The sequence below is a fragment of the Prionailurus bengalensis genome, chromosome D4, assembly GCF_016509475.1.
Source record: "Prionailurus bengalensis isolate Pbe53 chromosome D4, Fcat_Pben_1.1_paternal_pri, whole genome shotgun sequence".
Taxonomy (NCBI): domain Eukaryota; kingdom Metazoa; phylum Chordata; class Mammalia; order Carnivora; family Felidae; genus Prionailurus; species Prionailurus bengalensis.
Window position 1 is genome coordinate 76,248,066 of NC_057359.1, and position 27,376 is coordinate 76,275,441.

Here is a 27,376-nt window from a genome sequence, read left to right on the forward strand (position 1 = left end):
AGGAGACCAGTCCAGGCCTCCTGGCTCCCATGATGGTACTCTCCCCATTTGACCTCAGCTGTTAGATTTGGACTTGGCCCCACCATCAGTTTCCCCACTTGGACTGGAGAATTTCCTCTATGTCGTTTAGAGGCTGTGGAAGGATATTCTAGATTAGAAGGCACAGCCTTCACAAAGGCATGACAACTAGGTAGTCCGTGTCCTGAACAGGGAACAGCAAGTAGTTGTAAGCAGAAAGACACTGCGTTGAAGAAGCATCTATGAGAATGCTTAGCATTCTCGTGAATGCTTATGAATTTTTTAAATGTTTATTTTCGAAAGTGAGAGAGAGGCACTAGTTGGGGAGGGGGAGAGAGAGAGGGAGACAGAGGATCCAGAGCAAGCCTGTGCTGATGGCAGAGAGCCCAACACGGGGTTCGAACTCATGAGCCATGAGACCGTGACCTGAGACAAAGTCTAACACTCAAATGACTGAGCCACCCAGGCACCCCTGAATGCTTATGAATTTAAATTGAAAAGAGAAACAGAGATGTGCTAGTCATGGGTACAATGAAAGAGAGAGAGGTAGAGAAATGAACATTCATTCATTCTATGGCTTAAGCTCTGAGAAAACAAGAATGAACAAAACAGACATGGTTCCTGCCTCACTGAGGGAGAGATGTGAGATATCTCTCAATTGATGGATCGACCCATCGATGCACTGAGCATATGCCAAGAACTGTGCTATATGTTTTTCATCAGTTCCCTTATCCCTCATCACAACTTCAGGAGGTATATGCTTTCATTATGCCCATTTAATGAATGAATGAACTGAGGCTCAGAGAAGTTGTCACATGCTCAAGCTCACACCAGTAGATGAGAGGGCTGGGGCTTATACTTCAATCTTCCATTTTAAATCACTGCAAAATTGCAGGATGGAAAGAGGTTGAGAGGGAGGGAGGGAAGGCAGGCCAAGAGGCAGAGAGAAGAGTTAGATACACAGAATGAGTCCACAAGCCAGGAGGACAAAGATGTTCCCTGAGACTGTGTGAGCACTTGGAGACCCTGCCGAGGCAGGAGGCGAATGAGGTTATTACACCCATCTGCGCAGATGGGGGCCTCCTGGGAAAAGTTATATGCAAATACCATGATGCAATGAGGTGAAATCCTCTTGCGTTAGCCCAGGCTGGGCCTGGCTCAAGCAGGGCCTGCACTGTGCCCTTTGGGAAGACCAGTCATCTGCTGCATGGGGAAGACATTCACGCTTTCAGTTTCTAGAAAGGAAAGCCAGATCAAGGTCCCAGAGCGTGTGAAGGGATGGAAAAGTTTTTACATTTTTTTCACAGCTTTTGTTACATGTGTATAACAATTCATGTTGTATACCTCTCAGCTTTTCTTTCTTAAAATCTGCTCCTCAACAGCCTTCAACCAAAATTTGGGATTTACAGTTACGTTACCATTTTACATTACAGTTTTTCACCCATGATTTCATTCAGCCCTTAGAGTTCACAGTGCAAGGTGGGGCTTAATGATACCAGTGCTCTAGCTGGGAACCTGAGGCTCAGAGAAAAGTAGCTTCTCCCACTTTAAATACCAGATCTGTCACTTTTTACTTTGGGCAAATGCCTGCCCCTGTCAGAGAGCCTCAGTTTCCCTGTCTGAAAAAGGGTGATTGTTTTATTACCCATCATCTTACAGAGTTGTCAAAGGATTTGATGTTTTCCTATTTAGAAAGTGCCTGACCTATAATAAATGCCCTTGAAAATGGAAGCTGCTGCTACAATGACCCGTGATGATTTTGATAAAAGTTATTGCAGGGCTAGCAAGAAACAGAGCTATGAGTTGAACTTGAGTCTGCTGCCCCTCCCCCACCAAATTCAGTCATTGCAAAACTATATCAGACCCAACCACCTGGCTCACTTCTTCTCTCTTTCTCTCTGCAGGTTACCCCATTTCCTATGTCCTGTGACCTACAAGGTGACTGTGCTTGTCGGGACCCCCAGGCCCAAGAACACAGCCGGAAAGACCTCCGGGGATACAGCCATGGCTAAGGAAGGACAAGGAGTTGACAAAGAATTCCCAGCGCCAGGACCCGCATCCCTTTGGTATTGATTTCACAGTCAGCTGCTCAACGGAATGGCCTCCCCACACCAGGGATCCTTAGCACCCAACCGGTCTGCCTTTAATTTCACCCAGGAAGGACTCATAGTAGGGGCGCATGAACCAAGTCTCGCCATGTTGAAGGATGGAATGGAATCCCATCCCAAAGTCTTAGATGGATTGCATATACAAGTGTGCTGTCCCAGAGCCTAAAATTCAAATCATTTGTCACACAGCCACGGCAAGAAACATGTTATACAGTTAGGAGTATGCACATATGTGGTTAGTACACATGCATGCATACGTACCCCAACAGACATCTGTGTGAGGGCAGTTTTGGAGACTGAGCGGAGAGAGACGGGAACAAACTCAGTCTTCCCTTTCCCAAGCTCCTAGTCAATACTGTCCTTGGGAGAAGAACAGTTGCAGAAACTGCTAAGACCAAGTGTTGTCAAGAGAGCTTGTACTCTGAGGCTTGGAACATGTCAGGCATGCACTGTTGTGCAGTCCTTTGGGATTAGAAGTGAAATGGTCTCTGATCACCTACCTTCTAGGGAAGTAGAACCCAGGGTGAGGTAAAGAATCCAAGGTATGCAAAGCCCCCTAATTCTTCTGCCGTGGGGGGATTTTACCCCAACTCCAGGGTTAAGGCCAAGCTGGAAATGGCATAGGGTTGCAGTGTCAAGGTATTATAACAGCCCCCTGCTTGAGGCCATAATATCCCTCCAGAACCCACCCATTCCCCAAATCTTGCCTTGGGACCACATTCGCTGCTACTTTTCCTGCTGCTCTATCCTATACATTGAGTACCCCCAAGATGGTAGGACTAGGTTAGGAAAAACCCCACACAACCAAACAGTCTGCCTTAAGAGTGACCCACATCTTCCCACAGCTCCTCACTTCTTAGCCCTTCCGCAAGAGAAAAACCCTCATTGGCCCACATGGTGAGAAGTTAAATCCCCCATGGGTGGGCTTCTCATCCTAGGAGGGAGTAGAGGGACTAGAGATACTAAAACCCTCACTGAGAGTCCAGAATGTCTGAGCCAGTGTTAGATTTTATAATCAAGTGGACCAGTGTTAAATATGCTGTTGGGGCCATCCAGAGACTGCTGGAATTGTGGGGACTCTTGAGTTATTATCCTTATCCCAGCCTTCCTGGCCCTCCAGGCTAGATCAGGCTCTGGTGCTGAGGACCTCACAGTTGCCCTGAGCAGCATTCTAGAACAGAGAATCATTTTGGATATGATCAATCTGAGCTGTGTTCTTGAGGGCCCTCAGAGGGAAGCTAAAGAGCACACAGCGTCAGTCCCCAACAACCAAACATGGTCATCATGTTCTTCACATAGTCTTCCAGCTGTCAGGACTCCCATCCACACCTGTGGTTGGTCCGCCCTTCCCTCTTACCCAGGTTCAGCCTCCAAAAGTTGAGAGGGAGGTAGTCCATTGCATGTGGAAGCCCCTACCTCATTGGGGTCCTCTTTGCCTGTTTTCCACCAGTTACTTGTCCGCTCCTTTTGAATTAATATGGGAAGAAATTAATATGGAAAGAGGTGGCGAGAATGGTCAAGCTGGACATAATTTCTAGACCTGGAACTGAGAAAATGAGGCAGTAGGAGGGTATCACATAAAGATTGCTGTAAATCATGTCATCTCAAATCTAGTGAAAGCAACCAACAAAAACAAAGTCTAGCACAGGAATGGGAAACCCCAGGCATGTGTGCTGACTCCTCATTGCTGCACCTGAGGCAGTCATTGTTAATCAGTCATCGTCCTTTCTCCTATGGGGACCAAAAATAACTTCAGGAACCTTCTTCCTGTATTACTCCTGACAGCAATTACCTGCTGACCAGGAGCACTTGAGAAGACATCTATCAGCCAATATATACATATATCAAGGTGCTTTTTGCACAGGTGCCCACAAATGATGCAGTGCTTAGATTCGTGTGGCTTGTTCCGTGTTCCAAACTCTGAGACTGGGTTCCAGAATGGAGAAGCTGCCACCATGGTTAAGGACAGACTCAAATCCCTTATATTTCCTTATTACAAACTCACATCTCATTTATATTCAGATCATTTTCTATAGTTACCAGGGCCAATCATTAGCAAAACCATCCTCAAAATCGGAAGACTTGATCCCATTTTGTACTCCCTCCAGTATCTTAGGACTCTTGCCAACTTCTAAAGCCCCTCTCTTGCCCTAGCTGAGTTATCAGCATGTGTGGTCAGCTGACAAGATATAAACTGAGAAAGGTAATGGTATGGGCCCTCCCAATTGCTTTATCATGCATGGAAGTAGTGCAAAAAGTCTTGGAGACCCAAAGGCGCCATTACTAATGGTGGGGTTGCAGGAACCACAGAAAAACCTCACCAGCTTCCCTTAAATTGACCCTCGTGGTCTTTCTTCCTTCACTCTCACCCTGTCTATGCCCATACTCTCCAGCTGAGCAAAGTTTCCTAGAGGCTGACTTTGATCTTCAAACTCACAGATTGAGTTGAGCAGAGAACCACCCAGTCTCCTCCTTACCATCAATAAAACCTGTTACTCACAATGATATTAGGCAAGATAGGCTACCCCACTGATGACCAGCCTCATGCTCACGTGGGAGGCCCTTCTCAAAACTTAGAGAAAGAGACTCAGTTCTATTTGTGCGAGGCACTGATTTCCGGCTTCATTTTCTTTCTGGGAATGAACTCATGGTCTTATCCCTTTGATCATTTCCTGCTTAGGATAATGGAGTACTCACAAGGAGGCAGGTCTGAAGCACTGTTGTCTATCAGCAGCTCGGGGGCCCTAAAGCAGTTGGGGGTTCTGGGTTGAAGAAGTATTAGCCTGTTGGCAGCAAGAAAGAAAAGATGAGGAAGACAGTTCTCCAAACCCTGTTTTGAGAAGCCTTTCCAAGCCACAACCCTAACTGCATGGCCAGAGGACTTGCATTACCCCCATAGTCTGTGCCAACCATCTCTTAAGGGAAGATAGTCCTTGGGAAGTCCATTTTGGTGGCTAAATTAGGGTGTTAAGAAAGGGAGCGATCATAAATAAATAGGGCTTTGAAGATGGAGGGTATGCGCTGCTACTCCGGGCTTCAGCATGTTGAGTCACTGCCTAGACGGTTCTCTTGGCCTTTTTCCCACCTTGGCCAATGCTTAAATGCTATTTGTTGAAAATAATTCTTTCAGACAGATTTCAGCTACCTCCCTTCCAGGTTCAATTTAACTTGGTTGTAACTGTCAATTTGTTATAGGTCTTACCTGTGTTTTAAAAAGAAAAAGAAAGAACAAAAGAAAGAAAAAGGAAGGAAGGAAGGAAGGAAACCATAAATTCAAGTGAACAGTTTTGAGGTTTTATGTTTTGTGGTTGTTTTTGTTTTTTTTTTTCTGGAACTACTTCAAGTGGGAAAATAAAAAGAAATTGACGGTAAGAAAGCTGTACAGATAGAGATTGATAGAAGACAAAGATTAAAAGGAAATAAAATGCATGATTAAAAATAAGAATTAAAAAAAAACTATTTTTGTGCTTCCTAAAGGGAACTGTTTATTCTACAGACTAGTAGGTAGACACAACCATAAAAATTTTCCCTAGCAGGAGACATAAAGCGGGATCTTATAATGCTGTTATTTTCTGTACATTGTGGTAGGTCCAGGAATAAGACCTCTTCCCCCTTGATATGTAGTTGTTGTTGTCGGGGGAGCATTTTGTCTATTTGTTTGGTGGCAATCAGTGGTAGCCGGGAGTAGGGAGGGCTGGAAATTGGTTTTACCTAATATTAAGGGGACATAGTGTGTTGTGCTTTTCACGTTATAAAATGTTTGTATTTACCAGTAGAGCACTGGGCTTTATAAAGACTGCACTTAGAATCACACTGCACGATCCACTTTCCTAAAAAAGCTGCTACATGACCAGACAGGTACTTCCCATGGTTTTTGAGAAACAAAACAAAATCAACCAAGCAATCAGCAAATGCAAAGACTAAATAGCAAATGAATAAAAGCCTATTCTTGTAACTTATTTACGTTTTGCCAAATTCCTACCAATGGTTTGATCTTTAAAAGATTTGTATAATAGCCGAGAGAGGAGTTATGTCTCTAGAGAAAGAACCTGGAATTCTTGACTCCAGGCTTCCGTTTGCTCAGTGATCTTGAACAAGTCCTCAGATAGCTTCTCCATTTGCCTCAGTTTCTCCAGCTGCAAAATGGGGATGATACTACTTACCTACCTCACAGTGGGATGGCAGGGGATGGTGAGGCCCTGAGGATTTTAAAGGGGCTGTGGCAATCTGTGAGAGACACAAAGTCCATGGGTTACTTTTTAAGAATGCACAGGCCCATTGGCCATTTAAGAAAGACAGGGAGTGCTCATGTGATAGTTCAAGGAAGAAAGCTGGAGCTCCTGGATTTTATAATCCACCTTAAGAGAGAGGCTTGTATTTGGGAATATTTCACTCCTAGGTACATTGGATTTTCTCCTCCCCTGTGCTGGCCTTTACCAGTTCTAGAATTTGATTAAAAGCCAATTACATCTTACAGTGTAAAAGTCAGTTTACTGTGGTCTAGTCAAGACTCATGGGCCATTTCCAACCTCATGGAGGAAGGGAGTCACTAAAATCTCATCTTCTTCTCAGACTTAAAATTCCACATCAAGTGTTCATTAAAAGAAGATATGGCATTCTGAGTGCTAACAACTCGGGGCTTCTCAAACTAATACACCAGCAGTCAGTGAGGAGAATTTTGAACAATTATTGAGTTGCTTTCTTGGGTCTCTATAATCAATAACCTGTCCGCAGATATCTATCTATATAAAGATATTATATATAAATATAAATTTACATATATATGCACATGTATATATAGTTGTACATATATGTGTGTATATATATACTTAAATGTAATATTTACAAAATAAAACTGTGATCTCGTCTAGAGAAAATGTATTCATATTACAAACTGCTCTTCCATATTTATGTATCATATTATACCTTTTTATTATTGTTATAATTATTATGGGTATTTCTAATTGTTATGATGTTGAAATCTGTTTGGCACCTTCTGGAAACTACCAAAAATGATTCTCCATTGAAGTGCTTAAAAATCTGTTCTCATGAGAATTCTACTGGCCTACTACTATAAAAAAAGTAAAAAAAAAAAAAAAAAATCTAAACACCAAAAACAAAACACAATTCCAATCCTTTTTCTGTACCTCACGCGCATAAATTTGCTGCTCCTATTTTGGGTTTTATTTTTTTTTTCCTGTTTATGTGTTTTTATGGATCTAAGTTAAGTCTTTCAGCAATATATAAAATTGTAAATAGTAAACTTTATTTATTAAGAATGTCATCTTTTTTAATTTATATTTACACAATTGTTCATCTAATTTATTTTTTCTATACGGTTTTAAATACTCAGACATATTTTGCTGTTCATGATATTTTTATCCTGTTCTCGTGGATTTGTGTTTCCATACTGTTTTCTCTGGTCTCAATTACAGGTTGGATCTCACACACAAAAAAATAATGTCGAAGACAGAATTATTTTGCCACTGTTGATTACTATACCTTAAAATTCTATATTATGAAAATATATAATAGCTTGTATGCTTCAGTATGTAGCGGTGTGGTTTCTGTGTGTTGTGGAAATCTAAAGGACTCACATATGCACACACACTCATGTGGAAGAGAACCCTAGGGTCTTGAATGAGAAGATCAGTGGTTGCGTGAGGTTGAATTCGATCTACACCCAATCTTCTACACAAATAAATTCCTGTAAACATCTGCATTTTGCATATGCAAAAACTGAAAAACATTCTTACATGTTAAAAAAAAAGTTCACATTTTAGGGAACTGAAACAAATATATAAATAGAAATTTACACATATATGCACATGTTTTTATGGTTATATGACAGTTATAGCTAGCCTTTTGGATGCTATCTTCAACAATATACTTCCAGCATATTCTTTATTTTCATTTCTTTCTTCATAATTGAATGCTTAGTCATCTGGTTCATCAAATGAGCCCGCAGCTGAGGCTGATGTTTTGCTGTTTTTGATCTGCCTACTGGATCTCATTTTTCATCTTATCACCACTTAGTAGCCATGGGATCTTTGTAAAGTTATTTAATTGCTTTAAGATTTAGTTTTCCCATCTGTAAAATGGAAATAATAAAAGGACTCACCCCAGGATGTTGTTGATAGAATTAAATAAGATAAATATGTAATATTCTTAGAACTGCAGCAGACACAGATTATATTAACTCTTGTTTTGATTATTATGAGACAGGGGTGGCTCACGACAACTATTCATAATACACTCTGTGTTTTGAGATCTACTTATTGTTTTTTAAGAGAATGAAACCAAGATGCACTAAAGCATTCAAGTACTTCCACAGGCACTGCCATGGGGTAAAGTCGTTGGCCCTGTAGACTGAGCTGCTGGCAGGCAACACCACCCCAAGACAAGTCAAAATATGTGTTGACCTGTTGATATTTAAAATTTTTGAATCTTCACAAAAGGGCAGTTTGGGGACATCAAGGTGAATTATATGGAAGGCTACAGGTAGGGAAGTCAAGAACTACCCACAGGTTTTCTGGACTCTTGACAAACAGAATCCATTGAAAGGAGAGAAGGCACCAAAGTCACTGCTACGTTCTGCCAGATAAATTGCTATTTCCAAAGAGAGAGAATGATCACAGAGAACGTTTTGCTCAGTTCTCTTCAATTCACTGTGAAGACTGAAAGAAGATTTAAAGAACAGTTTCAAGAAAAGAGGCAAATAGGTCCAAAATAGAGAAGAGAGGAAAAAGTCTTCATAGGGCTTTTGTACTCACGGGTTCTGTCTGTAGACGGGAAGTCACAGGGCAGAGATTTCTCTTGTAGACAGAAGATATTAGTTCTAGTGTCTTCTCCCCTCTTCCTCTAACCCTAATACATACATGCGCACATACACTCACACACACATGAAGAAAATTCACTGTGTTTTAGTTGCTTAATCCGTCAGATGGGAAAATGACTCCCCTCTTCAAAACAGGCAGAGACATTCAGCATTTACATCTATTTATATTTGTCAACCAAGTTCTAGAACCTGTCTAACCAAAGTATTGGTTTTAAAGTTAAAAAAAAAAAAAAGATAAGGTCCACATTCTATCATGCTTTGCTGACATTGGTAAATCTATCCAGCTCTTAACCTTCAGGGCCAGAAATAAGAACCTAGGACAAAAAGCAAAGCCTCTCTAGCCTTCAAATGAGGAGAAGCCTTCCTTCTCTCACCTCTCTAAAGGACTGTGATCTGAGGTGGTAAACAGTAATGCAGTAAGTTGGCAATGAGAAAAGGGCAGGTGGTGTGTTTAAATGGCACTAGCAGGTACAGCATCCTGGGTAAGAAAAAGCACTGTACTCTCGAGAGACTGAATAAAAAGCCAATGCACTTAGGAAGTAGAAAGAGAGGGTACCAGTGGACCAATAAGAGGATGGAGAGAAAAGTTATCATGAGCCATGTTGAGAATTTCAGGCTTTATCTTAACAGCCATGAGGAGCCATTGAATGGTTTTTCAGAAAGGGACTTACAAGGTCAGATTTGTGGTAGAGGAAGATCCACCTGATGGCCATCTAAAGGAGAAAGATGGAGGGAAGGAACAGATGTAGGGTATAAGAGGAAAGAAATGATGATTCTTGGATGACAGTGGTGGTCATGGTGAGTGGGCAAAAGAGTTTCCCATTCTATTAGTGAAGTTGGATGAAATAATCTTTAGTGTTCAGCATTGTGTGATTCTAGAAAGTCATTTTACACCACAGCTATTCACTGATTTTAGAGAGTTGCTTTTCAATTAATAGAATTGCTTTTTAGGGAAGCTTCAGGTTTACAGAAAAAATTGAAAAGAAAGTAGAGTTCCGATTGAATTTCTTTTTTTTTTTTTAATTTTTTTTTTCAACGTTTATTTATTTTTGGGACAGAGAGAGAGCATGAACGGGGGAGGGGCAGAGAGAGAGGGAGACACAGAATCGGAAACAGGCTCCAGGCTCTGAGCCATCAGCCCAGAGCCCGACGCGGGGCTCGAACTCACGGACCGCGAGATCGTGACCTGGCTGAAGTCGGACGCTTAACCGACGGAGCCACCCAGGCGCCCCCGATTGAATTTCTTTTTAAATAATGGTATATTTGGGACTGGGAAATCTAGCGATTTCCTGGGCTCAGCCATTGGGAAAATATAAAGACCTAAAGCCATGTGATCAGGTGTGTATGTTTGGATATTCAAGTGATATTCCTGATGACCCTTCAGTGGTTTGTTGTGGTGAGGTCTTAAGACAAGAGTGCAAGACTTTGAAGGGTTTGGAACACAGTCAGATGGGATCTGGAATCATGGCCATTTATATGCGGTGCTATCTTGGGAAGTTCTCTACCTGTTCCGTAGCATTGTCTGTAGAATGGGATTCATCATTTCTGTCCTAAATGGGCTGTCCTGAGAAAAATGTATCATAATTTAAGTAAAGCACTCAGCAGGGGGTAGCTATACACTAGGTCTCAATATATGTGCTATCCTTTTGCCCTCCCCTACTTCTCCACCCCATCTTTGGCTAAATATGAGCCCCATGGTAGGCTGCACTCTGCAGCAGAAGTGGGATGGTAAGAGGAGGGAAAGAGATACACCCAGCCCAGCTCCCCAGTATTTACATGGAGAACATTATGCGCCATTTTCACATCACCGAGACTGGAGTTATCTAAGGTCCATATCTTGTCCATTCAGTGTCCATTTCTGTGAAATGATAAATCTCAGTTACATGCCCAAGAGACTGAACAGGTCCAGAGTAAAATCCAACAAAGAATGAAAATCAAGGTTATTCCACTCTCTAGCTTGTACTTTAGAAGAGTAACAAGAGCAGAAGTGGAGAAGGGGTGCCTTTAAGACAAGGAGAGAGATTAGCTTCTCTTTTATTTCTCACAAAAATACTGTAATATATGGATCATTAGTCCCATTTCCACAGATGACAGAAACTGAGGCTCAAAGTTTAAGTGAATTTTCATAGTGAATGGACCCAAAAGTCAAGTACCCGTCTCATTGAGGTGTAAACAGATTCTCTCTTCTCATGATTGTCTTGTCTGTTTGAACCAAAAGCAATATTATTTAAATACTCCAGGGATGGAAATCATTTCAACTTAATCTCCACACAGATTGGTAGTGATTGCAATGCTGTGTTGAGAAAGGTTTTTATAATGCATTCAGGCTACAGGGGAAAGGATAATGTGACCTTGGGAAAGTTACCACATCTTTCTGAACTTGTTTCCTCATCCATGCCTACCTATCATAGAAATGGAAAGGACAGTTGCAGTATAAATGTTATATTTGCTTTTCCATGTTCAGTATAGTTTCTTTATTTGTCAAATGTAAATTCAAGATTGGGTTAGGGAGGAGATTCTCCAGGGCTACACCTCATGCCAGACACAGAGCTCCCCCCTTCTGCCACCTTGGTCAGTACTCTGTCCTTGACCAGGATGCCTCTTGTCTAACTTCATTAGAGACATCATCATCTCTGGACTATCCAGATCCCCTTGAACAACTTACAAGTTGTATCATGACTGGTGCTAAGTGAACATTTTTTTTTCCAGACGTTTCCATCCATGACAAATCGAGTCTTGTATCTTGGAATGACACTGAACTTGTCTCAAGCCTATGAGGAGAACAGATTATGTGTACTTCTCTAGCTACTCTATCCTCTACTGACCAGTTAGGTGGACAAGACAGCCTATATAATAATATTTAAAGAAGGCTCCATTTACTGAGAAATTACCTTTATCCATTCTTTAATCCTAACAACAATGCTATAAACAAATATCTTTAAGTCCTTTTATGGATGAGAATATCAACACCCACAGAAATAAGCACCTTGTCCAAAATTACACAGTAACCAAGTAGTAGAGCCAGGATTTTGGCCCAGGCATGTCAGATTTCTAAACCCACATTTTTATTTCTCATGTGATCCTTTCTTCCTATCATAATATAAATGGGAAAGGGGTTGTTTTGGTATTTTTACTACCTAGAGCAAATTTCTTCCCTCTGGTCCTCAGACTTCCCATTTACAAAATGATAATATGGAACTTTCTATTCCTAAGGACATTTCCATTTCTTATGGTTAGTGATTTTGTGATGGATAGTCTTGAAAGTTCCGGACATAAAGGTAGAATTTACCTAAGTTACAAGGAAGGGAGTATTTAAGCCATTCTACTTCAGTTGTAGAGCTGCTGCTTTCGAGAACATAATGTATGCTGTCTTTGGAAAGGATCAGTGATGATTTGTAGAATGAATAAGCACAGTCCACAGAGAGGGGAACCTGGACTGCAAGTTAAAGCTCATAGCAGGGAAATGTTAAGTTTATTTCTAGCTCACTCAGTTTCCACATGTCTACCTTTCTCACTGCCTTACTTCCCATGTGCAGTAAAAGTAAGTAGGGTGCCTATTCATAAAGAGAGGCGTTATAAAGGAGTCTTAATTTTTTCCTGATTAAAAAGATGCTACAACAGTATCTAATGATGAAGATAATTCCCTAAGACCCAGAAATTCCACTTTTAAGAGTACATCCAACAGAAATGTATATATTCATATATATATGTATATATATACATATATATGTGTATATATGTATATATGTGTGTATATATATGTATGTGTGTATGTGTGTGTATATATGTGTGTGTGTGTGTGTATATACATATTCACCAAAAACAAGTTCCAGAATGTTTATAGCAGCATTATTGATGACAGCCCAAACTTGGAAACTCACCAAATGCCCATCAACAGTATGATGGGCAAATAAGTGGTATACATGAATACACTGAAATGCTACAGCAATAAGAACTGATCTACAACTTTATGCCACAATATGACTAAATCTCACAAAAAATGATGTCAAGCAAAAGAAGCAAGACACAAAAAAATATACACTATGGGATTTCCATTTATGAAATACAAAAATAAAGCACAATTAATGGTGCTGGGGCAACTGGGTATCTACATCCAAAAGAATGAAATTGGACCCCTACCTCATACCATATATACAAACTGATCCCAAATACATCAATGACCTAGATATGAAAGCTAAAATCATAAAATTCTTAGAAGAACACATAGGGAGAAATCTTAATGACCTTGATTTTAGAGATACATTCTTAGGTATGACACAAAAGCACAAACAACAGGGGCAAAAATAAATTAGACTTCAACAAAATTAAAAACTTTTGTGCTTCAAAGGACACTATCAAGAAACTGAATAAAAGATTTCTAAATCATTTATAAAGAATACATAAGGAACTATTGCAAAAAGACAAATAACCCAATTGAAAATGGAAAAAATAACCTGAATAGACATTTCTCCAAAGATTAAAGACAAAGGATGGATATAGTTAAAAAAATTAAAGATAACAAGTGTTGGTGAAGATGTGGAGAAATGAGAACACCCGTGCATTGATGGCGGGCATATATAATGGTCCAGCCACTGTGGAAAACAATTTGTTGCTTCCTCAAAACATTAAGGGTAGAATTACCATATGATCCTAAAATTCCACTCCAAGGTATATGCCCAAAATAATTAAAACCAGATACTCAAGTACATGTACATACATGTTTGTAGCTGTGCTACTCACAATAGACTAGAGGTAAAACACCCTAATTTTCCATCAACAAGTGAATGGATAAGCAAACTCTGGTACACACAAACAAAAGGACATTAGTCAATCATAAAAAACATATTGATATGTGCTGCAGAGTTGATGGGCCTCCAAAATATTATGCTAAGTGAAAGAAGCCAGTAACTAAAAGGTTAAATATATCAGAATAGATAAGTCCATATAGAAAGACAGAGCTTGGTGGCTGCCAGGAGCTTGAGGAGGGTCAAATGGGGAGAAGCTGGTTACCGGGTAAAGAGTTTTACTTTGGTGTGATGGAAATGTTTGGAACTAGGTAAAGGTGGTGGTCTCCCAAGATTTCAAATGTATTAAACACTACTGAATAGTTCATTATAAAGTTGCTAATTTTGTTATTGTAAATTTCACCCAAATAATTCTTTAAAAAGAGACTGGAAAAAACCCAAACATGAATATCAAAAAAAAAAAAAGATAGATAGATAGATAAATAGATAAAGAAGAGAAGAAGGAAGAGGAGACAAACATTGCCATTAGAAGCCATGGTAGTGGGATCCTTCAGAGGAAGGGTAGTCACTGGAAGACACAAGAAGAGGACTTCTGGGATGCTAGTAATGTCCTGTTTCTTGATTTGAGTGCTGGATACACATGTCTGAATTTATGAAATTCAGCAAGCACTTATAATAAGTGTACATAATCTTCTGTATGTATATTATGTCAATACCAAAGTTTTTTAAAAGATTCACTGGCAAAAATGCTCCATTAGAAGTAAGACATTTTTCATGTCTTCTGCCCATTTCTTCACTGGATTGTTTTTCAGGTGTTGAGTTTGCAAAGTTCTTTATAGATTTTGGATACTAACTCTTTATCTGATATGTCATTTGCAAATATCTTCTCCCATTCTGTCGGTTACCTGGGTGTGGTATGTAAGAAATGAACCACGGGAATCTACCCCCAAAACCAAGAGCACACTGTATACACTGTATGTTAGCTAACTTGACAATAAATTATATTTGGGGGGAAAAAAAAGAAACAAGACATTTTTCTAGAATATTTTTCTGATGTGGAGTAAGACCCCACTTCAGTTCAGGAGCGTAAGCTGGCATCTACATTTTCCCCCAAATTAGCAATGATCTTTAAAACACAACAAAGCTTGGCTATACAAAGGGTGGGGAGGGGAAGCAGTTGGCTGGTTTTGTGGAAGAGTGGGTAGTCAGGAGCCCTGGGCTCCAGCTGCACTGTTACGCTTTATAGCACTCTCTGGCCACAGAGAAGCCACTTTACCACTGAATCTCAGGATTCCTCATCTGGGCACTGGGCAAAGAAGATATGACATGAAGTGGTCTGTGTCTATTGCTCTCAAACCAAGTACTGTGAAGGAACTGCAAGAAATGCCATGGAGAAGTGGGTTGAGAAGCAGCCAAGAGAATGGAGATTGTTTCCTTGGGAAACTCATCCTACACCAAAAAAAGCTAGAACATTTTAATCTTCTCTACCCAAGGAGCCTCCATGTAATAGTTAATGCACCTCTGCCACCATCTATTTCCATTTTGATCTGTCTTTCCTTCCCTTGCCTCAGATCCTTGGGAGATTGGCTAAAATGTAACCAGGTCAAAGGTTCTCAAACATTTCAGCCAAGTGCAGTGTTACATGAAATGTCAAGTCAAAAGACCTTCTCTAATCAAAGAGGGGATGAGGGACTCCTCTAGTTGGCCCATTCTATCTTCTCTAACTAGCCCGTTGACAACTGGATATTCCAGGATGTTTAGGGGCCAAAAAGTAGCCAGAAAAGATATGAAGACCACAAGGAGTCAAATACATAGCAATTCAGTTTTTACAGAAAAGGGGGGTTTAGTGCAGGGAACATGACAGACATAGATGCTTGCATGAGTGCTTTTAACAATTTAAATCCATAGAAAACTGTCCAGAGGTCCCAGGACTAGCCTCCAAACAGAGTAAAGAACTTTTTGTCTATAATGCATGATGCCCTTGAGTTCTACTGCAGGTAGGGTCAACAATCTCTTAGGAACTATGGCATTGTCCAAGCCCCTCTTCTATATTACTGGACTTCTTAGAGGAGGTAGCACTTGAGATGAGCCTTGGAGAACCAGTAGAGCTTTAGAAAAAAGAAGAAAGCGTAGTTGGCTGAGAAAAAGTCCACCTGACTTTAGGACTCCATATTGTCTCCCTCGTCTCCTCTTTCTTCTTCAAATATATGAGGAAGCACACAAGTGGCATCCTTTCACAGAAGTTTGTCTAGGAGGTGGGGTGCTCCCCTATGTCTCCTACCAGGAGCCTGTCTGGACTTTGCATGGAAAAGGAGCAGCTGATTCTTGATACTCTTATGCCATATGGAACACATTCCTTTCCAGGATTAAAAACACATTAAGGTAACACACACCACATGTAGGAAGGGAAGTGACCAGTCATCCTATTTTCTCCAGTCCCTGAGAAATAAATGTAATGCATGTATCCATCCATTTATCTGAGTGTGCACACATGCGTGTGTGTGCATGCATACACATGCGTGTATGTGCATGCATACACACACACACACACACACACACACACACACACACACACAACCTTCTCTACCAGCACAGGCCAGGGAGGTGCGGTTTCCACAGACCAATCTCAAAACTTCTTCCCAAGGAGCCAAAGAGGGAACTTAGTTTCCAAACATTTAGTGCATCATCTGAGACCTAAACCCAAACTTTGATATTTCTCCTCTGGTAGGAGAATGGCTTACACATTTTTCTCTGTGTTGATATTTTTAAAACATTTCCACAAAGCTACCTGCCAAATGCCTTCATCTCAAATGCGCAGCTTTCCTGTAATGCATGTTAACATATACAAAGCATCAGCAGTTGGGACTCCATTCACCTGTAAATTTAAGCTGTCTTCAGAGCCTGATATTTGTAAACAGGTTCACTTCCTAAGAATACAGCTGGTCAATGTTTTAACTTGCTTAAACCCTTCACTGTAGATTCTGCCTGCCTTCTGCTAGACTTGTGTTTTGCCACCATCCCTCCCATCACCGACCCAACCCTCACTTTATGCTCTCGCTAAACTGTACTTCCTTTAGTTACTTTAGCACGCCATATTTTCTTAGTTCCCAGCTTTGGTCTCAGGTTTTGCCCCTTACTTAGAACACCCTCTCTTAACTATGAGTAGCTCAGCTTAGATGATCAATGCATTAATAATTATTATTATAGTTTGCATTGACGGCAGGCTTGCCATGCACCTGACACAAAATTAAGTACTATACATGCAATCATTAATTTAATATATATAATAACACACTGAAGTAGATATAGCTATCAGTATTATCATTTTATAAATGAGGAAAACAGGGTTAAGAAATTTTAAATAGCTTCTGCAAGAAATTTTAAATAGCACTGCAATGACTAGTGAGGAATTAAATCTGAATTTAAACCCAGGTAATCTGATTCTGAACACATTGAACATAACTGACTTATGTTGCTCCTTAAAACCTTCTCCAAGTTCAGCTAAGTCTGGTAGTCTTGTGGGTCCCCACCAGCCCCTATTACTTGCAAAACTGTCCTAATCATACTACACTATTGTCCATTTATTTCTCGCATACCTCGAAAATACATACAAGCTGTTTCTCACTCAACCTGTATCCCCTGGCTCACAGTAGGTCTGTGATTGTTTAAGGAAGATACAAATAAATTTAGATAGAGCCTGAGTTAACTTCTATTCATAAAGAAAACACATGATAATCCAGTTAGTGATATAAACCCCAGGCTGTAACTAAAGCAATTAAAAGAATAAAATTTTTCAGCACTTTGATAATGCTTGCTAACACAAAAATCATACGTCAATTACCAATCTTTTTCATTTATTCATGAAAGAAGGTGTCCCAAAGATTTCCAATTGCTAAGGCTTCCTGTGATGAGCAAGTGCTTAGAGATAAGAAAGCTTAATTAAAAATAATAATCAGTAATTCCAACACTTAGTACATTTCAATTGCCTGTGTTTAAAGAACAGAGTCAAATCTGGATAAGCGTTTGGCAGATGGAGTAGAAAGCTATATTCAAAGTTCGATGTCACGTGGGGAACTGGACAAACACAAGGACATCTGAGACCAGGGAAGAGGGTTGGCAAAACCAAGACTATAGCCGACCAACCCAGGAGGTCTAGTGAGTTTCAAATAGAAGATGGAGTTCAGCTTTCACAGGCCCAGATGTGAGGGATTGCCAAACTCCTCTGCCTCAGGCTAGGATGGGTTTTGAACCTCCAACTGGAGGCAAGAAAAATAAGGTGGTGTCTTGGATTGACCTGTTCTTCCTATCTTGACATCCTAGGGTTCTGAAGGAGAGGGTTGCTGGTTACCACTTAGTTCACAGAGCTGATGATTTACCAGACTCCTAGGCTTAGACTTTATTGGGTGACCACCTTCACCCAGACATCTGACCTGTCCGCCATACCCTTCCTAGGTCAGTTAAAAATATGGTTCCACCACAAAAGACCCCAAATAGCCAAAGCAACCTTGAAAAAGAAACACAAAGCTGGAGGCATCACAATTCCAGACTTCAACTTATATTACAAAGCTGTCATCATCAAAATGGTACAGTATTGGCATGAAAATAGATCAGTGAAATAGAAAAGCCAGAAATGAACCCACAATTATAATGTCAATTAGTCTTTGACAAAGTAAGAAAGAATATACAATGGAAAAAGAATGTCTCTTCAACAAATGGTGTTGGGAAAACTGGACAGCAACATGCAAAAGAATGAAACTGGACCACTTTCTTACACCATACGCAAAAATAAATTCAAAACGGATTAAAGACCTAAATGTGAGACTTGAAACCATAAAAATCCTTGAAGAGAGCACAGGAAGTAACTTGTTGTGTATTGGCCATAGGAACTTCTTTCTAAATATGTCTCTTGAGGCAAGGGAACCAAAATCAAAAATAAACTATTAGTACTACATCAAAAACAAAACAAAACAAAACAAAACAAAACACTTCTGCACAGTGAAGGAAATAATCAACAAAACCAAAAGGCAACCTACTGAATGGCAGAAGATATCTGCAAATAACATACTGGTAAAGGGTGAGTATCCAAAACATTAAAGAACTTATAAAACTCAACACCCTCAAAAATGAATAATCCAATTAAAAATGGGCAGGAAACATGAATAGACATTTTCCAAAGAAGACATACATATGGCCAACAGATACATGAAAAGATGCTCAACGTCACTCATTATGAATATGCAAATCAAAACCAAGAAGAGATGCCACCTCATATCTGTCAGAATAGTTCAAATCAACACAAGAAACATCAGTGTTGGCTAGGATGTGGAGAAAGGGGAACCCTCTTGCACTGTTGGTGGGAATGCAAACTGGTGCAGCGGCTCTGGAAAACAGTATACAGTTTCCTCAAAAAGGTAAGAAGAGAACTAACCAGGATCCAGCAATTGCACTACTGGGTATTTACCCAAAGAATACAAAAATACTGATTCAAAGGGGTATGTGCACCCTGATATGTACAACCGCATTATCTGCAATAGCTAAATTATGGAAATCACCCAAGTGTTCATCGATTGATGAATGGATAAAGAAGCTGTGTGTGTATGTATATGTATGTATGTGTGTGTGTGTGTATATATATATATATATATATGTATATATACATATACATATATACAATGGATGTGTATATACATATATGTAATATATGTGTATATGTGTGTACACACACATATGTACATGTATACATACGTACACACAGTGGAATATTACCAAGCCATAAAAAATCATGAAATCTTGCCATTTGCAATGACATGGATGGAAGTACAAATAGTACTATGCTACGTGAAATAAATCAGAGAAAGACAAATACCATATGATTTCACTCCTATGTAGAATTTAAGAAACACACACGCACACACACACACACACACACACACACACACACACACAAAATGAGCAAAGGGAAAAAGAAAGAGACAGAGAGACAAACCAAGAAACAGACTCTTAAGTAGAGAGAACAAACTGATGGTGACCAGAGGGAAGGGGAGTGGGGGAATGGGTTAAATAGTAAAGGAGATTAAGGAGATCACCTATTGTGATGAGCACCAACACAGGTGATGTACAGAAGTATTAAATCACTACATTGTACACCTGAAACTAATATCACACTGTATGTTAACTTACTGGAATTTAAGTAAAAACTTTAAAAAATCTGGTTCTGTTATTTTCAATTTTCACAGGTTTTCTGGTAAAGCCACACACTCTCTTTCTCTTTTCCATGCAAAGTTGGTCATTCTCCTTTCTTCTCTTTTTTGTTTTGTTTTGTTTTTTCTTTGAGCTCCCTACCTCAGTGTAACTGGTCAGGTAAAAACCAAAAACTTAAAGATGACTGAGTATCCTGCTACAAGAATGATGTAAAAATTCCACTGTACTCATGCTAAAACACAGATTCCATCGATGGCCCAAATGGCCCTGAATGACCTAGCCTGGCACTGTCCAACACAGCAGCCAGTAGCCACATGTGGCTATTGAACGCTTGAAGCATAGGCAGTCTGAATTGATATGTGCTGCAAGTGGAAACTCCACACTGGATTTCAAAGACTTTGTACCAAAATAACAATAATGATAATAATAATAATAATGTAAAATTTCATTAACAATTATTTATATTGATCGCATGTTGAGACAGTAGTATTTTGGATATTTTGAGTTCAATAAAATATATATTATTAAATTTAATTTTACTTGTTTCTTTTTAATTTTAAATGTGGCTACCAGAAAATTTAAAATTACATGTGACTCACACTGTATTTTTAAACATTTTTTAAAAGTTTATTTTTTTTGAGAGAGTGAGCAAGCAAGTGAACATGAGTAAGGGAGAGGGAGAGAGAGAATCCCAAGCAGGCTCCATGCTGTCAGTGCACAGCCTGATGCGGGGCTCAATCACATGAACATGACCTGAGCCAAAATCAAGAGTCAGATGCTTAACTGATGGAGCCACCAGGCGCCCCCTCCCACCATATTTCTGTTGGGTGTTCAGCCTCAGTTCCTGTCACCCTTCTAACCACAGTCTAGGCTCCAGGTAAGCTGAATTCCTTTTAAGCCTTCATCTATGTCAGTTTTTTTCACTTAATTTACTCTTACTCAGCTTTGTGCCAGAGTTCAGATATTACTTCCTTGATATAGTGTGGCATGTGGTCAGCCTATCAAATTTGGATCTCTGCGACCTCATGACCCCATTTGTTTTCATCCATCATGGCACTTGTCACACTGCTATAATGGACCCTTTCTGCCCCTCTGGACTATAAGCAGCAAGAGTGAAGAAACTGCTACTATATAGGGCATACAGTAGGTGCTCAATAAATATTTATGAAGGAAGGAGGGAGATCTAATCTGATTGTACCGCATCAATGTCACCCAACACCCTATAGCAGGGACTGGCAAACAATAGCCCACAGGCCAAATCTGGCCCGCCATCTGCTCTGGTAAATAAAAGTTTACTGGAATACAGCTAGGTTCATTCATTTACACACGATTTATAGCTGCTTTTGTGAAGCAGAAGTGAATAGTTGCAGCAGAGACCATATGGTCCACAAAGCCTAAAATATTTACTCTATGACTCTTTCAAGAAAAAAGTTTGCTGATGTCTGTCCTATAAGACAATGTTCAACTCCTCAGCACAGGTCACTGCTTACCTGTCCAGCCTTATCTGATGGTACTCCTCCTATAATACCTGTTTCAGATGTGCTGAACTACAGCCAGTGCCGGAAAACCTCCCTCACTCATGCTCATCCATTCCATGTCCAGACCACACTGTGGCTCTCAACACTGTAACATACATAATATGTAATTATAATTCCAGAATATGTAACAGAAATGAATATATACCTACCTGCAAGTCTTTCTTCTTTAGACCGCAAACAGCTCAAGGGCAAGGACAGCTTACTCATTCAACACGTATTTATTGAGTGTGCCCCAAATGTGCCATTAGGAGCTAGAGACAGAATGGTCACCATGCTCAAGTCACTTACAACCAGTTGGAATGGAATGGGAAATCCACTTTCCTTCAACTGTGTCCCCACTGTCCAAGTCAGTGCCAGGCATGCTGGAGCCACGCAGCTCATGTCTAAGTGAAGGAACGTCTCCTACCAGAATCACACTTTTAGCTTCACATAACACTACAAGCAGTGCTATTAGGAGTCAGACCCCTTTCCCCTCCCAGCCTTGACAGGCGGGCAGGCAAGAAATAATAGGTGAGGACACAGATTTGGGAAGCAAACTGCCTGGATTGGAATGCTGGCTCTGCTACCTGCTCTCTGTGTGATCTTAGGAAAGCTGCTAGACCCTCCTGCGAATCATGTCTGTAAAGTAGGCCGTGTCTGTAAAGTAGGCAGAAAAACACCCATCTTGGAGAGATGCCATGTAGATTCAATGACCAATACTATAGATGCAAAATGCACAGAGCAGTGCCTGGCCCATAGCAAGTGTTTTATAAGCATCGGCTACATCATTATCGTCATCGCTCTTGTTATCACAACCTAAGGGAGGGTATGTGACGACTTTAGGAGCCTCGTTGGTCAAAGGGGGCTAATGGTATCTGCTCTGCCCACTTTGCTGTGGAAATCTGACTAGAGACATCAGTGGGAGGACTCCATGACCTGTAGAGTGCTCTCCAGATGTGATCCAGGGTGATGATTAGCTCCCAGATGTGTGGGCCAAGACATTGCTGACACATCTGCAAGGCACAGACATCTGGAGGCCTGGCATTCCATCATCTCAACCCCTGCTGCCCTTCCCCCTCCTGCTCAACTTCCTTCCCTCACGCAGCCCCTTCTCCCACCCGGGCGGTTGGGGGGGGTGGGTAGGGCGCAGCTTGCCCGTTCCACGGTTGGAGCAAGAGATTCTTCTGTTCTCTCTCCAGTTTCCATCATGTCAAGGATGCACAGAGGGTCCATTAAGGCTTCTTATGGGAAGAGGCAAGGGTGTGGAGAGAGGGAAGGAATGGGACTCCCTTCCACTGGGGTTTTGACAATCACCCCTAGATGAAATCTTTCCATTCAGTCACCAAAGCCCTTGGTGGGTCATGGCTACTGCTAGGATGTGATTTCTTTTTTCTTTCTTTTTTCTTTCTTTCTTTCTTTCTTTCTTTCTTTCTTTCTTTCTTTCTTTCTTTCTTTCTTCCTTCCTTCCTTCCTTCCTTCCTTCCTTCCTTTCTTTCTTTCTTTCTTTCTTTCTTTCTTTCTTTCTTTCTTTCTTTTTTGGAAGTAGGCCAACAGCAAAAGAACGTTTCATTGAATCAAAATACACATCCATTGCAATTTTTTTCTCAGCCATTTTTCCTCTTTGCTTTCCCAAACACAACACTGTCCAGCGTAGTTCACAAAGCACTTTTGGAGTTAAGGCTGAGACTGTTTTGCAAGGAATCCCCAAAAGCAAGTCAATTCGGTTCAATACACATTTATTCGGCATCAGGCACCATGCTGGGCCCCAGAGGTGAACTGAAAACACTGCACTGTTGTTGGAGACAGTCATAAAACCCAGAACTTTCTGACACGCTATGATAGGGCTGACATAGAAGTGATCCCTGGAACTTGGGGATCTCAGAGGAGGGGACAGGTACCCAGCTTTTGTATTGCTTGACCCGAGCACAGAACCAAACACATCCTAAGTCTTTCACGGCAATATCATGAATTAGTGAGCCCTACATTTGAGAGTTCAAAGGAGACTTCCCAAAGAAAACACTCATGGATCATGGGTGAATAGATGAACCAGGGTTCATAGTTGCAAGCAGCAACCACAGAATTTGGCTCAAAGAGAACTCATGGCAAGCATTTGGGGGAGCATGGTCCACAGTTTTCTATGAGGGAAGGCTGAAAAATAAGACTTGAAAGAGTCAGAAAGCCAGGCAGTTTCAGGGGCTCAGTAGCAAGAACAGTTCAAAAATTGCACCCAGCTTTGGGATGCCTGGGTGGCTCAGTCGGTTAAGTGTCCGACTTCTGCTCAGGTCATGATCTTGTGGTTCATGGGTTCGAGCCCCGCATCATGCTCTGTGCTGACAGCTCAGAGCCTGGAGCCTGTTTCAGATTCTGTGTCTACCTCTCTCACTCTCTGCCCCTACCCCACTTACTCTCTCTCATTCACTCTCTCTCTCTGTCTTTCTTAAAAATAAGTATTAAAAAAAATCGCACCCAGTTTCTCCAAACTCCAACTGTTCCTCTCTAGCATCACTCTGCTCAAGACTCAGAGTCCTGGGAGAGAGGCTGTAGCTGGCACATGCAGGTCACCTGCCTAGGTAAGGAGAGGAATGATCTTCAGTGGGAGAATATAATGGTCTGATTTAAGCTCCACCAAGGCCATATCCAGTGGGGCAGAGGTGGTTTGCCCCCCTTCTCCCTGCAAAACATTTAGGGTGTTGCTGAGGAGTAACTGCACTGCTGCTGAGCAGCCAAAAAAAGACCTTGCAACCGCCAAACAGCGATAAGCAGGAGAAAAAGGGTGGCAAAAGTGTGCATGATCATGGAAGCTGGGTGAGCAAAGTTATGGAGGTCTAGAAAAATAAGGAATGGGCAGGGAATTTCAAGCAGCTTGGCATTACTTGGGTATAAGGCATGAGATCAAAAAACAACCAGGTATGAGCAGGGGCACAGTATGGTGATGCTTAAACTTGAGATTGCACTGGGGAGTGGTTGGGACCATGAAGGAAGCTACGGAGTCTGGTGTCACCCCTACCTGTGTTACTGCTGCTTAGAAGTAGTGTGTTGTTCTTGCCCAGTGTCAAGGGCTGCAGCATGTTCCGTGACTATTATGTACCCCACTGATACCGGGACAAATAGATTAAACAAGTCCAAATACCAGTAACCCAATTGCAGTTGTTCTGAGAGGGCTCTGAGCTTGGCCCATCCCCAACTGCAAGTTTCACGGGAAGACTTAAAAGGAAGGGTGGAGAATTCTCATCTGTGGCCCATGCATGCCCCATCCCCCAGCCAACCTCAGAAACCTCTGCTGCCCAATATTCATCCTTTGCTCTGTTTTTCTTTGTTGATTTTGTTTGTAACACAGGCCAGTGTCTTATGTAATGGAACACATGGCTGGGTGAGAAGCTTCCTCCCGGAAGTTTGGTTTTCTTGGAACTAATTGTGATGCTAAAAGGAATGATAGAGTGAAAACTAAAAACACAAGCCTTTCTTGAGCACCTGCTTTCTTATTTATTGATAATATGCTAGCCCCTTTCTTACTTATTGATAATGCTTTCCCTACAATGAATGTCCCAGTGAAGCAGATGAAACTTGTAATTCCTGTTTTCCTGGTAGGAAAACGGATTCCAGGTCTGTAAAGTTCTCATGTTTGGGGAAGCTGAAATTTAAACCCAAGTTTGTCGGACTCCAAAGGCCAATATTCATTCCTCAGAATCAATCTATCCCTTAACAGGTCTTTCTGTAGCTATTTTGTTCCTTGCCACATGGATCTGAACCTCAACTTGGTTGCCTGTCAGCTTGCACCTCTTTAGTGATGGAAAGCTCACCGCTTCACATACAAAAAAGAGCCCTTTAAAAACCAGCCCTTTATATGGAGACAAATCTGCCCCCACTGGGAAATCCTTTGTCTCCACCTTGCATTCTTGAACCCCAAAAAGGAGTCCCTGCCTCTAGCTGCATGTTTACTATGACAATATCTGAAGATGAGATTGAATCTCAGTGTATTCTCCATGTAAACTCACAACCTCTCTCTTCTCTAATTGGAAATGTTCTTGGAAATCATCTAGGTGTGTCGTCCTTAAACAAGGCAAACATCAAATTCCCTAGGAAACATGTAGATTCCCAGGTCTCTCCTAATACTTATTCAACTGGAGTCTCAACAAGCGGGGCCAGAAATCTGTACTTCCCCCCAAGCTTCCAGGTCATTCACATTTCTCCATGGGTTTCCATCCCATTCTCCAAATTATATTGCATAGGAGATCAAGATCCAAAGAGGGGAAGAAATTTGCCTATAAGCCACACAGCCAATCAGTCATGTTTTTACATTCTGATAGGGCAAGGCCAGCCTTGCTGATTCCTGTAAACAGCCCCTCTTACACACATGCCTCTCGCTCTTCCCCGAGAAGGCTGTTCATGGACTGTGGAATAGAATAGCTTGCCTACAAGTGAGTGAAGAAACTACGTCATCTCTGATCGTAAAACCTAGTGAACTGCAACCATGCTGGTATTTGTACTACAAAAAACTCCTGGGGAAGCTGGCCAGACTTGGCACTGGCCTTGCTTCTTGAGCAGAGGTTAAGGCTTTCTTCCCTGCCCCTCCCTACCTGTGCAGACGTCTGGAAAGGGGATGGGCTTGGGGGCTGCCAAGGGGTCAGGAAAGCACCAGAGATAAAAATCAGGGAATATTCCACTCTTGGTTCTGCCAGCTGAATAACTTTGGATAGGTACTTTTTCCTTCCTGGCCCTCAGTCTTCTCATTTCTAAAATGGGGGGATTTTAGAAATGCTCTGGAGTGGGTAGGGGTGCCTGGGGACCTCATTTGGTTAAGCGTCTGACTTTGGCTCAGGTCATGATCTCACAGTTGGTGAATTCGAGCCCCAGATCCCGGCTCTCTGCTGTCAACGCAGAGCCTGCTTTGGATCTTCTGCCCCCCTCTCTCTGCCCCACCCCTACTCACACTCTCCTTCATTCTCTCAAAAATAAATAAACATTACAAAAAGAATCAGAAATGGGCTGGAGTGATTATGAGAATAGAGCTGCAGAGTCACCACGTCTTAAATTAGAACTCCATCCCAGCCTCTTACTGATGGCACCACTCCGGGAGCATCACCTGCCCTCCCTGTGCCACAGGACGTGTTCTGTGAAGTGGCGATGCCAACAGCTGGATTATGGGATATGAGTGACACCTAAGTGAGATACTACAAATAACCCCGCTTGGCATAGACTCTGGCCAAGGAAAATGCACAACAAATGGTAAGTATTCCTCTTATTGTTATTATAACTGGCCATTCTAATCTGAATCTCCAAGAAAGGAGCCTCTCTGACCAAGGGCAGAATACCGAGGTCTTACATTTGAACAGTCTTCCCCAGTTCCTTCACAGATGGCCCCCTCGGCCCCCCAGGGTTCCTCAACCACCCTATGAATGGACCGCTTGGCATAGCCCGGAGGAGATTTCTCTGGGTGTCATAAGAGAGATGCCCAAAGTCCTGCTCTGGCATGGATACCCTGTGTCAACACAAACCCAGCCTCAGTTTCTTCATCTACAGAGTACAAAGCCTGTCCATGACAGACTTCATGAACCCTGTCCTAGAAAACTCAAATCAGCACACATTTGCTGAGCACCCAACATACGCTTCAGCCTGACCTGGGCATGAGAGACAAAAAACATGGCCATACCAAGGAGGTGACATCTTAAGGGAAAACAGAAACCTGAAGGGATGATTAGAACTCCTTGGGCTAGGTAGAAGCATCACAGATGTACGGGGATTGTAAGAAACAAAAGGAGGAGCCCCTAACCTGCATTTGGGGGAGATATGTTTAGAACAGCTTCCCTAACATAGGTAATACTTCTCTGAGAGTCTTCTGGGTCAACATCAACATACTCAACATAGAGGACTGTTTCTTTACTCCCTCCATTTCCAGTTGTGGGCCCTGAGGGCTTGAGAATCCTGGAATATTAGAGTTTAGAGCTGAAG

The 27,376-nt window shown here is 41.4% G+C and overlaps 1 protein-coding gene across 1 annotated transcript in view; it reads left to right on the forward strand.

Moving 5' to 3' along the window:
* The window catches only part of PAPPA (pappalysin 1), a 243,399-nt gene extending 235,722 nt beyond the window's left edge, over window positions 1–7,677 (forward strand). The window contains exon 22 of the mRNA XM_043566322.1: window positions 1,923–7,677. Coding sequence (XP_043422257.1) covers window positions 1,923–2,030 — 108 coding nt within the window. The 3' untranslated portion in view covers window positions 2,031–7,677. The remainder of the gene's footprint in view (window positions 1–1,922) is intronic.
* The last annotated feature ends 19,699 nt before the right edge of the window (window positions 7,678–27,376 follow it).